Source organism: Nannospalax galili, unplaced genomic scaffold, assembly GCF_000622305.1.
Source record: "Nannospalax galili isolate Female #2095 unplaced genomic scaffold, S.galili_v1.0 scaffold397, whole genome shotgun sequence".
NCBI classification, from domain to species: domain Eukaryota; kingdom Metazoa; phylum Chordata; class Mammalia; order Rodentia; family Spalacidae; genus Nannospalax; species Nannospalax galili.
Genome location: NW_008341879.1, coordinates 2,477,142 through 2,491,370, shown reverse-complemented (window position 1 = coordinate 2,491,370; position 14,229 = coordinate 2,477,142). Strand labels below are relative to the sequence as shown.

Here is a 14,229-nt window from a genome sequence, read left to right as displayed (position 1 = left end):
ATCATATTGTATGTTTATTATATGTAGATTTCCATGTCATAAAATCAGTGGTATCATGTGACTTTTGTAATGTCTCCCTTTACTCAAAAGACAACTTCTCTGCCAACTGATTCATCCATCTTGAAATAGACAGAGTTTCTTGAATTTGGTTAGTGTTACTAGACATGGAAAAGAAAAATTGCCACATAAGCACTCAGCATTCCTACTGATCATGAAATATCACTAGACACAGCCCAAATAAATTTTCTCATCACTGCTATGAGAGTGTTTTTCTCTAGACAATCAATTAGGACTGCTTGATAATATTTTCACTTCAAATAGTTTATTACTAGGATACATGGTACACAGTTGGCCCTTTGTATCAAGGTTGTCTGTATCCATGGAGGCAACCAACTTCAAAAGGAAAATATTTGGAAAATAATTATGTATATATTAAACATGTACAGATTTGTTTCTCTTATGATTATTCCCCAAATAATATAGTATAACAAATATTCATGTAGCTTTTAGGTGTTATAAGTAAGCTAGAGACAATTGGAAATCAATAGCAGGGTATGTATAGACTGTATGCAAACACTATGCAATCTATGTAAGATTCTTAAGAAGCCAGACTTCAGTATCCACAGGGGTCCTAAGCCAGCCCCCTAGATAGCAAAGGATGGCAATGTGCACTCTCACATATAGAGTGAGGATGTTCATCTTTTCCTTCTGGTTATGTCTTATTGATAAGCTTCATAAGTTCTTATGATATAGCTTCATAAGTTCTTTGTAAAATTAAGGCTGTATTTGTTTATATCAGTCTCCTAATGCTCATAGCACAAATACTGAATCAAGGAACTACTTCAAGTTTTATAAAAATAAATCTGTTGAGTGCAGAAAGGCTTCCAAGAAGACCTCATCACCTCAGTATTAAGAACAGTATCAGTCACAGAAGTAGCAGTGATTCTACTTCAGATGCCTTTCTAGGATTGAGAAAAGATAAGGGGAAGCTTTGGATTCTTTCTAGACTGATCAGGACCTGGATGACTCTAGAATAGGGTACTGTCCCTCAGAAAACCATAAATTGGAAGATATAACAAACCATATCTTTGTTATAGAATATTGGCCCTTAAAACAAGCCCATGTCCCAATTTCCAGAATATATCAATATCGTAACATGGCAAAGGGAAATTAACACAACAGATGGAATAAAATATTTAGTTGATCTTGAGATGGCTAGAGAGACTTTAGTGGACTACCAAATAGAGCACAAAGCTACCCCAAGTGTCTATACATGGAAGGGCAAGGATGAGAAGAGAGTAGATCTGTGACTGCGCAAGTACTCTCCACACTACAGCTGCCTCTGAAGATGGAGAAAGAGGCTTCTGCCTGAAGAGAGCGTCCGAGGAAAGGAAATGTACTGTAGAACCAGTACAAAGAATGCTCCCCACCAACAATTTTGATGAAGAAATTGATGCTTGGTCAGTTAGCAAAACTGATTTTTCTGAAAGATATCACTTTCTTCCTTTTAAGGATGAAGAGGGGAATGCCCCTCCTAAAAATTAATGAGGTGAAGAAGAAAGCATATCAAACCATGAAACACTAACACTCTTCCTATGTTGCTTCTATATACATTTTATTTCAGAATTTAACCTTGTTAAGCACTACTAAGGGATACACTTTCAGAGTGGCACAGTCAGGGAAAAATGAAACCAGTCTGAGCTCTGATGCAACATAGCTGAGTGTTCATTTCTTCATAGATCTTATAAGATAAGAAACATTTCTCCAACTTTTATTAGCATCATGTTTGATTAATAAATATTGATAAACTAACTGCTGAACAATATCATATGCATAGTATTGCTATTATTTCAGGGTTTAGATAATTTCTGTAATGTATTATTTCAGTAACATATTGGGAAGCTATTGAATTAGTTATTACTCTGCTGGTTGGCATGTTGAATCAGTGTACAATATATACAAGGAAATTTTATAAGTAAGTTTGTTATACACAAATATCCTTCATAGGCTTCTTGTCAGACCATAAACCTTCATAAATCTGCCTACCTCCAGAATAATATCTATTTCTCACTTAACACAAAAAGTCACCTTGTATGATCCCTGTTTCTTTATTAAAGAAAAAAAAAGAAAGAAAAGAAAATAGGCTTTAAACACATATGCTTTTTCTGAGACTTGAAGTGCATGCTTTCATTATTGAATTGTAAGAGTGGGGACTTCCCATTCAATTTCCCTGAGATATAGAGACTCGAGCCTACAGACAGAATTAAGAAGCCTTTTCAAGTGTCCTGGAGATAAGTGTTTCACCTACCGAAGCCAGTTCAAGAACAACTTGGACAGCTACACTCGACATTAAGGAACATACCCTTCTGAGCATCGTTTCTCCTCCCCAAATACCTGTTAATCACTGAGGGCCACTTGGGTTACAGGATATGGTTCTAAAAATCCAGTAATGAGGACTGGTAAGATGGCTTAGTGAGGGAAGGTACATTCTGCCAAGCCTAACATCCTGAGTTCAATTCCCAAGACCCATACTGTGGAAGAAGAGAGCCAACTCTCTTGGGTTGTCCTCTGACCTCTGTTCATACTCTGGCACACAGATACACATACATGCACACACACACACACACACACACACACACACACACAATGTAATAAAAATTTAATCCAACAATGATGCACAGGTTATATATTAAACTGCTTTAAATTTTATGTGACTTTACTCATTTTAGTGAATCACTGGTTTCTGGCTTCAGTGACATAGCCTTTGTCATGTAACCCCTACCAAAAATCATATCAAAACACAATAGTTACGCCTGTCTTTATTGAGTGATACCAAATATAAAAGTACTGGATCCACCTCAGAGTCTACAGGTATTCTAATGCTTGTTTACATTTCTATAGACACATATTTCATTGAAGTGGTAAGTTTCAGGTTCTTAGAATATTTGTGATATGTCACTAGGAAGCAGTGATTAATACAAATGTTATAATTTTATTTCATAGACATTAAATAATTCCAAAATAATAGCTTATCATATGTGACCATAATTATTAGAATGCACCATATTTATGTGCACAGAAATTGCATACCATCCATGTGAGGAATGAAAAGTCCCTTGGTTGGTTAGTTGATAAAGACTTTAGAGCAAAAGACATATTGGTGAAATTGAGGGTCACATGGATTTTGCAGACATCTAGAAACCTGCCTCAATAACCCATAGTTTCTTTGAAGCAGTCTGAGTATAGCAATTTCACTAATAAGAATGTTAATTGCAGCATTTAAATCCTCTCTTTAATGGAAGATTTAATCCTTAATGATTACAGAATATGAATTCTTAAGGTAGAGGTTACCCAGAAGATGGTAGCAGTCTGACAATGTGATTTAATTTCAGTCTTTTGTGATGCTAAGATTGATCCAATACTTCTTACCACACTAAGGCAAGTACAAGTGCCACATTATTTCCTCCTTTTCACTGTATGTCTCTCTAGGGAGTAGGACATTCATATCCAGGGGGAATGAGTGCAAAAGGCAGCTCATTCTTCGTAAGCCAATTCACCAATGCACTCCTTATAAAGAATAAGTCTTCTTCCTCAGCTCTTGTTTGGATAAGAGTGTATTGTAAAGACCCAGCCTAGGGAGCTGGGCATGGTGGCACACACCTTTAATCCCAGAACTTAGGAGGGAAGCAAAGGCAGGTGGATCTCTGTGAGTTCAAGGCCAACCTGGTCTCCATAGTGAATCCAGACCAGCTGTGACTACAGGGAGACCCTGTCTCAAAAAGACCAAAAAAAAAAAAAAAAAACCAACAACAAAGAGACCCAGCCTAGGAAAATACCCATAAATATGTTGGTCTCTTGGAGTTTTTACAATTCTTTAAGTGTAAATTAATTTTCATAATTAGGAATAATTATCATATCTGATATCCAAGATACCAAATGAAGGGTTAATGGTAATGTATGGATCTGTAAGACACCTACTACGTCTTGCTGTATTTTATGAAGATTCTGATTACTTTTATTTTTTTACTGATCGGAGAAAGCAGCATACTCTTTTCATATTTTCTGTCCAGCCCCCCTTTTCCTATCTTAGCTTTTACTTAGAAGCCATTCAAATTTTTTTTATATTTTATTTATTATTTTCTATTTTATGTGTATGAGTGTATTGCCTGCATATGTGTAAGTGTACCCATGTCATGCAGTGCCCATGGAAGTCAAAAAAGGGAGACAGACCCCCTGGAACTGGAGTTACAGACGGTTGCTAGCCACCATGTGGGTGCTCGGAACTGTACCCCGGTCCTCTGCAAGAGCGGCCAATGCTCTTAACCACTGAGCCATCTCTCAGCACCCATTCAATTGCTTTTTTAGGCCTGTGATTCCTCTTCCATTTCATATTGGAGAGTGGTTTGTTGTGCTTTCCTGGGGCGGGTCTTATTGCCTTTATCTTTTCTTGATTTCCCCATCTTTATTAAACATCAGTCCTTCAGATTCATTCCTTCTCTGCTGTGGCTTTTCTACACAGGGTCTCGCTACACAGTAAATGGTGGGAATACAGGGTACCATCCCAGCCTCTGCCTTTTTTTTTTGATGGGCCTTTGCTTGTGCTCTTATTTCAATTCATCTAAAAATCCATTTTACGCACTCAGGAAATAAATATTAATCAGGATAGAGCATCTTGAATAAAGGTGACAGATTTCTAATAAATGGCATTAATTTGGCTTCCTTCATTATGTTTTTTTTCATATTTTAAAAGGGAATACTAACTACGCATCTTCTGACAGCAGAGGAAACGAGTTTTACTCTGTTTGAAAAGTTCACTGTAAAGGTTTCTGTGCTACACGACAGCTTTAAAATAGGGTTGCTGTTTCAGAATGAATTGCCTGTGGTTGCTCTTCAGGGCTGCTTTTATTCGTCCTATTGGACATAAAAACAGTGCATATTTATATCACTGATGGGCCAATAAATAAAACGCTGCATTCTTCAGGGGAAGGTTCCTGGGAACTAATTAGAGTCAGAAGCAGAGAAAAACAGGAGATTGAAAACATGGTGCAGTGCCTTCCATTGCTCTGTTTATTCTATATTTGGGCATCTCTGTGCCCTACGCCATGGTGCATGCAGGAGATGGTCACAAAGCACTTCATAGTCAGGAAGCCTCCGTGACATGCATGTGGCTCTGGTATGATTGTCCTTGGGCATTTTCTCTTCCCTCTTTTCCTCCGCAGTGTGCTGAAGACAAATCTTAGCCAAGGTAACTTATGCTTACTGGATGGAGAACATTTCTTTATGTCCAAGGAAATTAAATTTATTCAGGCATACACCTGCTGCATAACTAGAAAAATACCTAGGGTGCCATTTCCATTTTAAAGCGCAGTTTCTACTGCCATCAGCATGGCTAATTGTTGGATCATTTTATTAGAATTACTATTTTATCAAAGGAAATCTAGTAAAAGACCTCTATTGTGTAAGTTTAGTGTCCAAACACGGCAGGTGGAATTATAAAATTTCTGGATTTAGAATATATAAGAAATACCATTTGGACATGGTAATGACATTGTTGGTGTGCCCTGGACTCTCTGAAATTCATCTGTTTAATCATAAATGGTTTAAGTGCATAGTTTGATTAGTCGAAGAATTGTTTTAAAATGTAACAGCATATAATGCAAATATAATTTCCTACAGCATGTCTAAAATTGTTATGGCCCCATAATTTTTATTTGGTTATTCAAAATGGATTTTGCCTAATCTGAGTTTTAATGTAAGTGTATGATTTCAGTGAAATGTAGTTCAAAGGACCGTGGAACTCCAGTTTTACATCAGGCCTAAAGTAATTAAATAAGTAGGGATCATATTGAGAATGTTCAGTTGCTATTGCTATTGGCAGTCCAATGAAAATAAAACAAAGTAGGTATATTTGGTTTAATATTTTAGTCAGTTTTCTGTCACTGCGATAATATACCTGAGAAAATCAAATTCAAGGAAAAAAATATTTATTTTGCTCAGGCTTCAAAAGTTGTAATCCATGACCCACTGGCTCCATTGTTTCTCATCTGTGATGAGGCAGAACTCTGTGGTAGGGAGCACATGGTAGGGCAAAGCTTCTCACTTCATGACAGCCAGGAAGCAAAGAGAGCGAGGACAATGGTTAACAAATATATAAAATAATATAGCTCCTCCAGCTAGACCTCACCCCCTAAAGTTTCATCACCTCTCAATAATTCATTAAGTCATGAATCTTTAAGTATATTATTCCACTGATGAGGTGAGGGCCTATCACCAACCAACAGCCCCACTTCTGAACACCATTGTATGGGGACAAAGCCTTCAACACATCAGCATTTTGGGTATACTTCATATCCAAACCACAATAGTTTATGCATATTTTATATAGAAAGGTAAGGGTTTTAGTTTGGTTTAGTTTGTTTGAATTTGATACTATTTTCCTGGTGCAAAGTGGAAGTTATTGGTTGTTGTTCTAAGCATGTTTTGATATGCTAATCATTTGACTGAAAACAGTGATAAATTTAAGGCACAGTCTATGGATTTTTTTCTGTAGAAAATGATTTAAGAAGAGTATTTACATCATGAAATCTTTTTAAAGTCTATTTTAAAATCGATTTATACTTTAAACCAAATCTATTTCTACTTTGATATTCCAGGTTATTTCACAGTATTTTCTGAGGGAGGCTGCACAGAGAAGCTCATGCAGTAGGTGCAAAATCTGTAGTGATTAAGGGTGGTGATGCAGCCCAGTGCTAGTGTGATTGTCTAGCATACACGAATGTCTGAGTTTGCTCTCCAGCATTACTAAAAACACTTCTAGAGATAATGGTGTCCACAAGCATGGTTGGAATTGAATATGCAGATTTCTCCAGCTGGGAATTAATGATTAAGATGGCATAATGGAGCTTAGGTCTGCTGCTAATGAGTGCTCTTCATTTTGTTGCAGCTCTCAGCCTTGGAGAGGCAGATCTTCGACTTTCTTGGCTTCCAGTGGGCACCCATTCTTGGAAATTTCCTGCATATAATAGTTGTCATATTGGGTTTGTTTGGAACCATTCAGTATAGACCTCGTTACATCATGGTGGTAAGTCTTATTATTGTTGTGTCTCTTCATATAAACACTATAAAGTTTCTATAAAAAGATGAATAAAATTATTTGTTAGCCCTATAATATAACAAGATAGTGGGCTCTAACTCTGAAATACTCAGTTCTGTAAGAAATGTTAACCTATGGGACAGACAACACAAAGAATACTTCACAGTGAAAGCAAAGCCATTCTCATAAGTCTAAGAGGACAGTATGACTCTTGGTACAACTCATTTCAAATTTCACAAGAAAATTTAAAACAGATTTTGGATAGAGTAAAAGGTCTGGCTATGATCTTGATGCTATAAGATACAGTGTTCATTCATAATCATTCAAGACACTAAGGTATCATTAACCTTCGGTGACACTGTCACTAACTCTAGAAAGCAAACCAATCTAGCAAAATGCTTTGATCACTGAAAGCAATAAAATATGACTTTAATTAATTTAGGTCTTTATGAATGCATGAAAGTCAAGATATTTAGCATAGTCTCATCATATATCTCTTCCTGTTTATTAAACCCAAATGTTTCTTACTTTTTCAAAAAATGTAAAGTACAAATCCATCTTTTAATGTATGCCAAGCATGGCCAGCCCACTGAATGAAGATCACTCAATGAAGGGCAGATGGTGGTTCACAGTGCAGCTAAGACATTCACAGTATTTAGTTGTCTTTCACAGGCAGGAATATTAGCTCCCTGTATAAAAAGTTTATGAGAAATAATAAGTTGTAACAGTGTAAGTAATCACAAGTAGGTGTAACATCCTCTAAGGTACTCGTCATCGTAGAGAAGTTTTTAGAAAAAATATGACTTAAAATAGGCCATTTTCAATTTTTATTCAATTCAACCTGTTGAAAAGATGAAGTTATAACTTGATTTGAAAAATATACCCATTGTCTGCTTTTGTTCTGAAACTATACCAGAATTTACGCTGCAGCATCTTTCACCATATCATGGAAATGAAGGCAACTGACAGGTTAGGTCCCCAACATGCCCTGAAAGAGTTTGATGTCCTTCACTTTGCTGTAGGGTTCAACATTTCTGCTTCACTTTTCTCTTAAGAAAAGCTTCTGAGGGCTGGAGAGCTGGTGCAGCTGTTAAAGGCTCAGGCTCACAACAAAAAGAAAAGCCTCTGAGCCAATCTATGATCTACTGGAGAGGTGTTTCCTGGAGTTGAACTGACAGCATTAGAAGCCTTAGTACCAGGCTTGCTATCAAGCTGTTATTGACTTTTAAATAATCATAGCCTCTGGTGACCGCATTTGATGCTATTGGTATTCTACTAAAACTCAAATATCAGAGGGCTACAAAACCAAAGGCTTCCACAGAATAAGGCTGTATGTGCTGGCTAGAGACATTATCTGGTCCTGGTGTTTTTATCCTCTAAATGTTAACCCTGTGCACTTTTTCTACAACTATTGCCTTTTATGAGGCTTCTGTTATTTTTCTTGACACGTAAACTTTCCTGCTTGCTTCCAGCCTTTGTCTTTTTCATTGTTTTCTTTTCTTTTTTTTTTTTTTGCATTTTACTAAATTGTTAATGATAACCTTTCATTGGCTCCTTTGGAGGATAAGAGCTAAGAATATTCTTTCATGATGGGCCTGACCAAATGTATGTCCAACAATCCCTTCCTTTTTCCCTTCCCTTCTTTCCCTTGTTCTTCCCCTTCTTCTAACTTCTTTCCTTTTCCTTCCTTCTTCCTCCTCCTCCCCTAACTTCTGTTATTCTTTCATGTTCATTTATTTATTCATTCAAATCACATTCATTTGCTTTCTACTACAAGTTTGGCATCATGTTAGGTGTGTAATATCTAACTCCAAATAAGGACCCATCTTTGCCCTTCCTCTGTGTTCACTTCACAATGTGGAGAGGAGAGCTATGTCTTTAGCTTTTAGACTCAGGCCTTCTCTCACTGCAACTGAAAACCCGTCGTTGCCTCTTGAGCCATATTTTCATACGTCACGTGAGTCACATCCATTTCCAGTCATTTTTTTTAATACTAGAATTAATTTCAGGCCACTAGTTGCAGGAAAAAAAAAAGTATTCACAAAAAACACTTAGGGACAAGTGCCTAGTATGTCACAAAACAAGCACGTTATTGTTACAGTGTTACAATAATAGCCTTCCTAAACAGCAAAATGTGCTCTCCAGGAAAAGAAACCTTTGTGAACACCTGCAAGTACTCATGTTTTAGGCATTTTTCCCCCAAATAGGCAATGTTTTAGTATTGTTTCCTGATGCTGTGACAAAATAATACAACAAAAGCAACTTGGGGGAGAAAAGGTTGATTTCAGTTCACAGTTCCAGGTTGCAGTCCATCACTGACGGGAAGTTAAGGCAGCAAGAATTTGAAGTAACTACATTCATCGAGAGCAGAGAACTCTCAGTTTAAGTCTTCACATGTTTGTGCTCAGCTCACTTCCAACCTTTTTATACAGTCCAGGACCCAAATATAGGGAACTGTACTGCTGACCTTTAGGCTGGGTCTTCCCACATCATGTAACATACGACAGTCCTCAAAAGAATGCTCACAGGCCAACTAATCTGAACAGTCCTTTGTTGAGACTCTCTTCCCAGGTGAATCGAGATTATGTCAAGTTGACAATTCAAACTAACCATCAATGGTGATTTTCATCCATGTGGGGATGAAGATTCCCAAATGGGCAATGGTAGTCTGAGAGAGGCTGGGAAGCAGGGCAGGACTAGTTCTGTGGTCAACACTTATACCAACAATGGCCACAGAAGGTTCAAAATCTACTATTAGAAGCAAAATGTAACTTCATGAAGCTAATAATAAGAGAAAAGAGATCAATGCACATCTGGTTTTATGGCCTCTTGCTTGGGTTCCCTGGTCAAGTCGCTTAATCTTCTCCTTCCACATCTGTAAAATTAAGGATGCTAAAAGCAAACCTCATAAGGTTCTTGGAAAGATTAAGTCAAATGAACCATTTGGCATGTGAGGGCTTTCCCAACAGTCCTTTCTCCTTTCCTGGGAAAGTCTTGAAAAGATAATGTATTGCTACATATTAAAGGAACAATCGTACAAGCAAAAATATAAAGTATTTGTCATGTAGATGTTTATCTTTAACGATTCTGGAAGTTCTAAGGATTCCTTTTCCTATACCCAGGAGCAGGAAAAGAGAGAAGGAAGCACAGGCAAAACCAGCAAAGAGATCAGTAATGCCATTGCATCCCAGGGGACCCTGTGACCTCATAGAGTATGAGTTTGGGGGACAGTGCATAAATATGTACAGAGCATTCATTCCATTCCATACTCACAATGGCTCTGTCTGGTAAAGAAGATTTGCATGTGAACGGATTATCAATCATGCTCATGACATGGAAGCAAAGGGGCAGAGAGTAATTAATCATTAACGTGCATAGAAGGATGTATGCGCTAAGACTGAGGAAATGAGCTGGGACACAGACACCAGGCAGTGCTCTAAGTGTGACAGGCCTGAGAGGCAGGAGCAGAGGGCACTGGAGCTAAGGTGCCCAATCACTGGCTCTTTCAAGTCTCTTTAACTGGCTCACACTTTCCTCAGGTCTCTGCCCAGCTGTTCTCACTTCACTTTCACAGTCATTTACCACCTCCAGAGAGCCTGGAACTTGCACCTCTCAACCTGTCTCTTTAGGTCAGGAGCTCCTGGAAAGCTGGCACACTTTAATATGCATTTTTTTCTAGTTACCAAGCCCTTCTACCACGTAGTATTCCTGGAATCCTTAGTACATGAATGGCAGCTACTGCTGTTGAATGTCTAGGTGTTTTGTGATGACTCTAGCCCAGAAGTCCCTTCAACTCCTTCTTCTCTGTGGATTCACAGTACAGATCTCATCTCAGCTGACTGCCCCTTCTTCAGGGAACCCTGCCCTGCCAGATCCTCATCAGATGTCTCATGACAAAATCCAGTCCTTCCTTCCTTTCAATCACAACAGTTGCAGTGTAGTGTTTAGATTGCAGGTTTTATCATCCTTATAAAAAAATGGCTTAGAAAGAGCTATGCAAAACCAGCTCTCCAGGTCTAGAGGGAAACTCCCAAAGCTTTTAGAGTGTAAATCCAAGCTTGAGAAAATTGTTCTCTGCTTGCCCTGACCACTCCCTTGTTGACCACCTGTTCTTTCTGAAGACCACATGTTGTTTTGCCTCTCCATTGGCATACCCTGACCTTTCCACCTAGAGTGACCCCCTTCTCTAATCCTCTTGGAAAATTCTTAATCCTTCCACTAAGTTGTCACTTCATAAAAGCCAACTCTACTATTCACCTATTCAGGGTGAAGCGCCTAGTCCTCACTACTGCCACAGACACTGGTTGCTTCTCCTGTCCCCTCACCTTGTTATTCCCTCCTGTTTCTCACTTTGTGTTATTCAGTGTTTGCTCTTGAAGTCAAGACTGTGACCATCCACTGCTATATTCTACACCAAAGATGCATAAAACTTAACTAACAAACAGTAACTGAATTTAAAGTTTTTGGATGAAATGACTTTATCCCATCAATTATTGGCTGCAAAGCCTGAGGACATCTATTTGCTTTTGTAGGGCTGCATTTGCCTCATTTGTAAAATATGATTATCCATAAATTGGTTTTAGTAGTCATAGTGCATGTGACTTGTCCTAACCTAACATAGAGCAAGTCTTGATAAATGGTTAAAGGACTTACTATTCCTTTCATTTCATTTTTGCCTTCACTCTGCATTCCTTACAATTAAGATGTATGGATGACAGGTTTCTCTGGAGGTTCTAGATGTGAATACTAAACTCCAGGAGATGCTAGAACAATGAACGAGCAAGGAATCTGCCATATTTTACTATATCATATTGTGAACAAATATTGTAGTAGATTCATACACATAAAAAAACGAATAGCCAAATGATCTTTATGATAATTAGACAATACTCAAGATTAGAAAATAAAAGAAATTCGTGTTAAAGATTAGTACTCAGTGGGGCAAAAACAGACTCAAAAACTCCTAACGTTCATTTCAACTACAAAATGCTAAGATAATTCCCATAAAACTAGGAAGTATTTAGGAAACAAAATGAACACATGAGCATTTATTGACCTATGTGAATTAGGACAAAATATGTGCACTGAGTTTAAGGAAAGTTAGTGTTTTATGTGGAGAAGTCATTTATACTGCATCTGATCTGCATGGATATACAAGCATGTTGCCTAGCTTCATAATAACCAATGATATTTGTTAAAAGTGGAGAACCATCTCTCACTATAATTATCATTTCAACTGAGTTATTAATAAAAATAATTAATTTCTAAAATAAGGCAGGGTAGCTACCCAGTCTCTAAGGTGATGATGTAATATTTTGACTAGGTCAAGTTCTGAACATGCATTTGTGTTGCTAGAGGTCCTTCTTCATGTCTGTGACCCAGGTCGTCTCTCAAATGCACATTGATGCATATTATTCATATCCCACACAGTCAAAAATTCAATAATACACTCATTGTTCTCAACCAATGATATTTTAAAAGAAACTTCCTATTACCCAAACAAAAATCTGTTATTTTCAAATATTACATTACAGGACTTATATGAATGACATAAGTTTTAGTAAAATGGTAATAGAGTGAATTTGTCATCTGACAAAATGACAAATTTAGTGAAAGATCAATTTACAGTTACAGTCCTTTTCCTAAGATGTTTTACAATAAATCCTACCAAATGAACCATGCCAGTTCTGGAGCCAGGCTGTCAGACTTCACATGATAACTCGAGTACTCAGTGTAGAATCAAAGGCTGCCCCATCTTCCCAAGTTTTAATGTGCTGACTTGTGGTATACCGCATTCAAAGTGCCCAGTGCATTACTAGAAACACAAGATGTTTCATAATAATAACCTTTGTTACAGTCAAATATGCAGGAGTGGATAGTTACCATCAGCTTGGCCTAGTGGTTTTGTCTGTGAAAGATCAGAAACTGCATCAATAATGTAACTTGCAGGAGGTCCTTAGCTCACTTCAAGCACTGTTTATGCTGTGATTTTTATAAAGGATTGGTTTAATTGTGTCTTTACTATTCTGTGGACAGACTGATTTTCTCAATACTTGGGTTTTAGGGTTGAGGTGTACTCATTAAGAATTATACAATTTGGGGCCGGGAGTGGTGGCACACATCTTTGATCCCAGCACTCGGGAGGCAGAAGCAGGTGGATCTCTGTGAGTTGAAGGCCAGCCTGGTCTACATAGTGACTTCCAAGGCAGCTGGGGCTACAGGGAGACCCTGTCTTAAACAAACAAACAAACAAAGAATTATTCAATTTTGCTGGAGATGTGGGTCCATGATAGAAAGTTTTCCTGGAGCCCACAAAGCCTGAGGTTCAGTCCCCACTACTGAAAACACACACACACACACACACACACACACACACACACACACACACACACACAAATAATATGACTTGAAAATTATTTAGCATGTTTGACATTTGACAGTCTTGTTTCATTTGTTCTCTTTTCTTTAATCCTTGTCAAGGAATTTTTTCTCATGATTAGTGGTCTGCATTGCTGTGTCCTATTCTGAGGACACTTATAATTAATTTAGAATGTATATTATAACACACTAAATGCCATCTGATTAGCAAGAGCTCTATTTTTTTTTGTAGTTCTGTGGTGCAAATATTGTCAGGTACAATACAGAAGCTATTTTCAATATCTCTGGGAATAGTTTGTAGTTCAGAAAACTATGCTTCAATGTATTTGGCAGATTTTTAAAACAAAGTCCACTCCTTTTTAAAGGATTTATTTATTATTTATTTAATATATATGGGCATTTGCCTGCATGCAGGTAAGTACACCAGTGTCATGCAATGCCCATGGAGGACAGAAGAGACTGTTGGATCCCCTGGAAATGGAATTAGAGACAGTTGTTAGCTGCCATGTGGGTTCTGGGATTCGAACCCAGGTCTTCTGCAAGAACAGTGTTCTTAACCACTGAGCTATCTCTCCAGCCCCTCAATTGTTTATTCTTAATCCTAGTTAGTAACTTCTATGATTTAAACATTACTGTATGTGGCTGTGCTTTATAGGACTATTAAGGCACATGCTCCACTCTCAGTAAAAGAACCCAACAGATGAGAGTTTGATTATTTTATTCCATACAATCATTTTTAAATAGTCTTTATTCAGAGA

The 14,229-nt window shown here is 37.6% G+C and overlaps 1 protein-coding gene across 1 annotated transcript in view; it reads left to right on the top strand.

Moving 5' to 3' along the window:
- Nkain3 (sodium/potassium transporting ATPase interacting 3) overlaps positions 1 to 14,229 on the top strand; it is a 704,719-nt gene that overhangs the window by 315,424 nt on the left and 375,066 nt on the right. Inside the window, exon 2 of the mRNA XM_008837596.1 lies at positions 6,944 to 7,081. Coding sequence (XP_008835818.1) covers positions 6,944 to 7,081 — 138 coding nt within the window. The remainder of the gene's footprint in view (positions 1 to 6,943; positions 7,082 to 14,229) is intronic.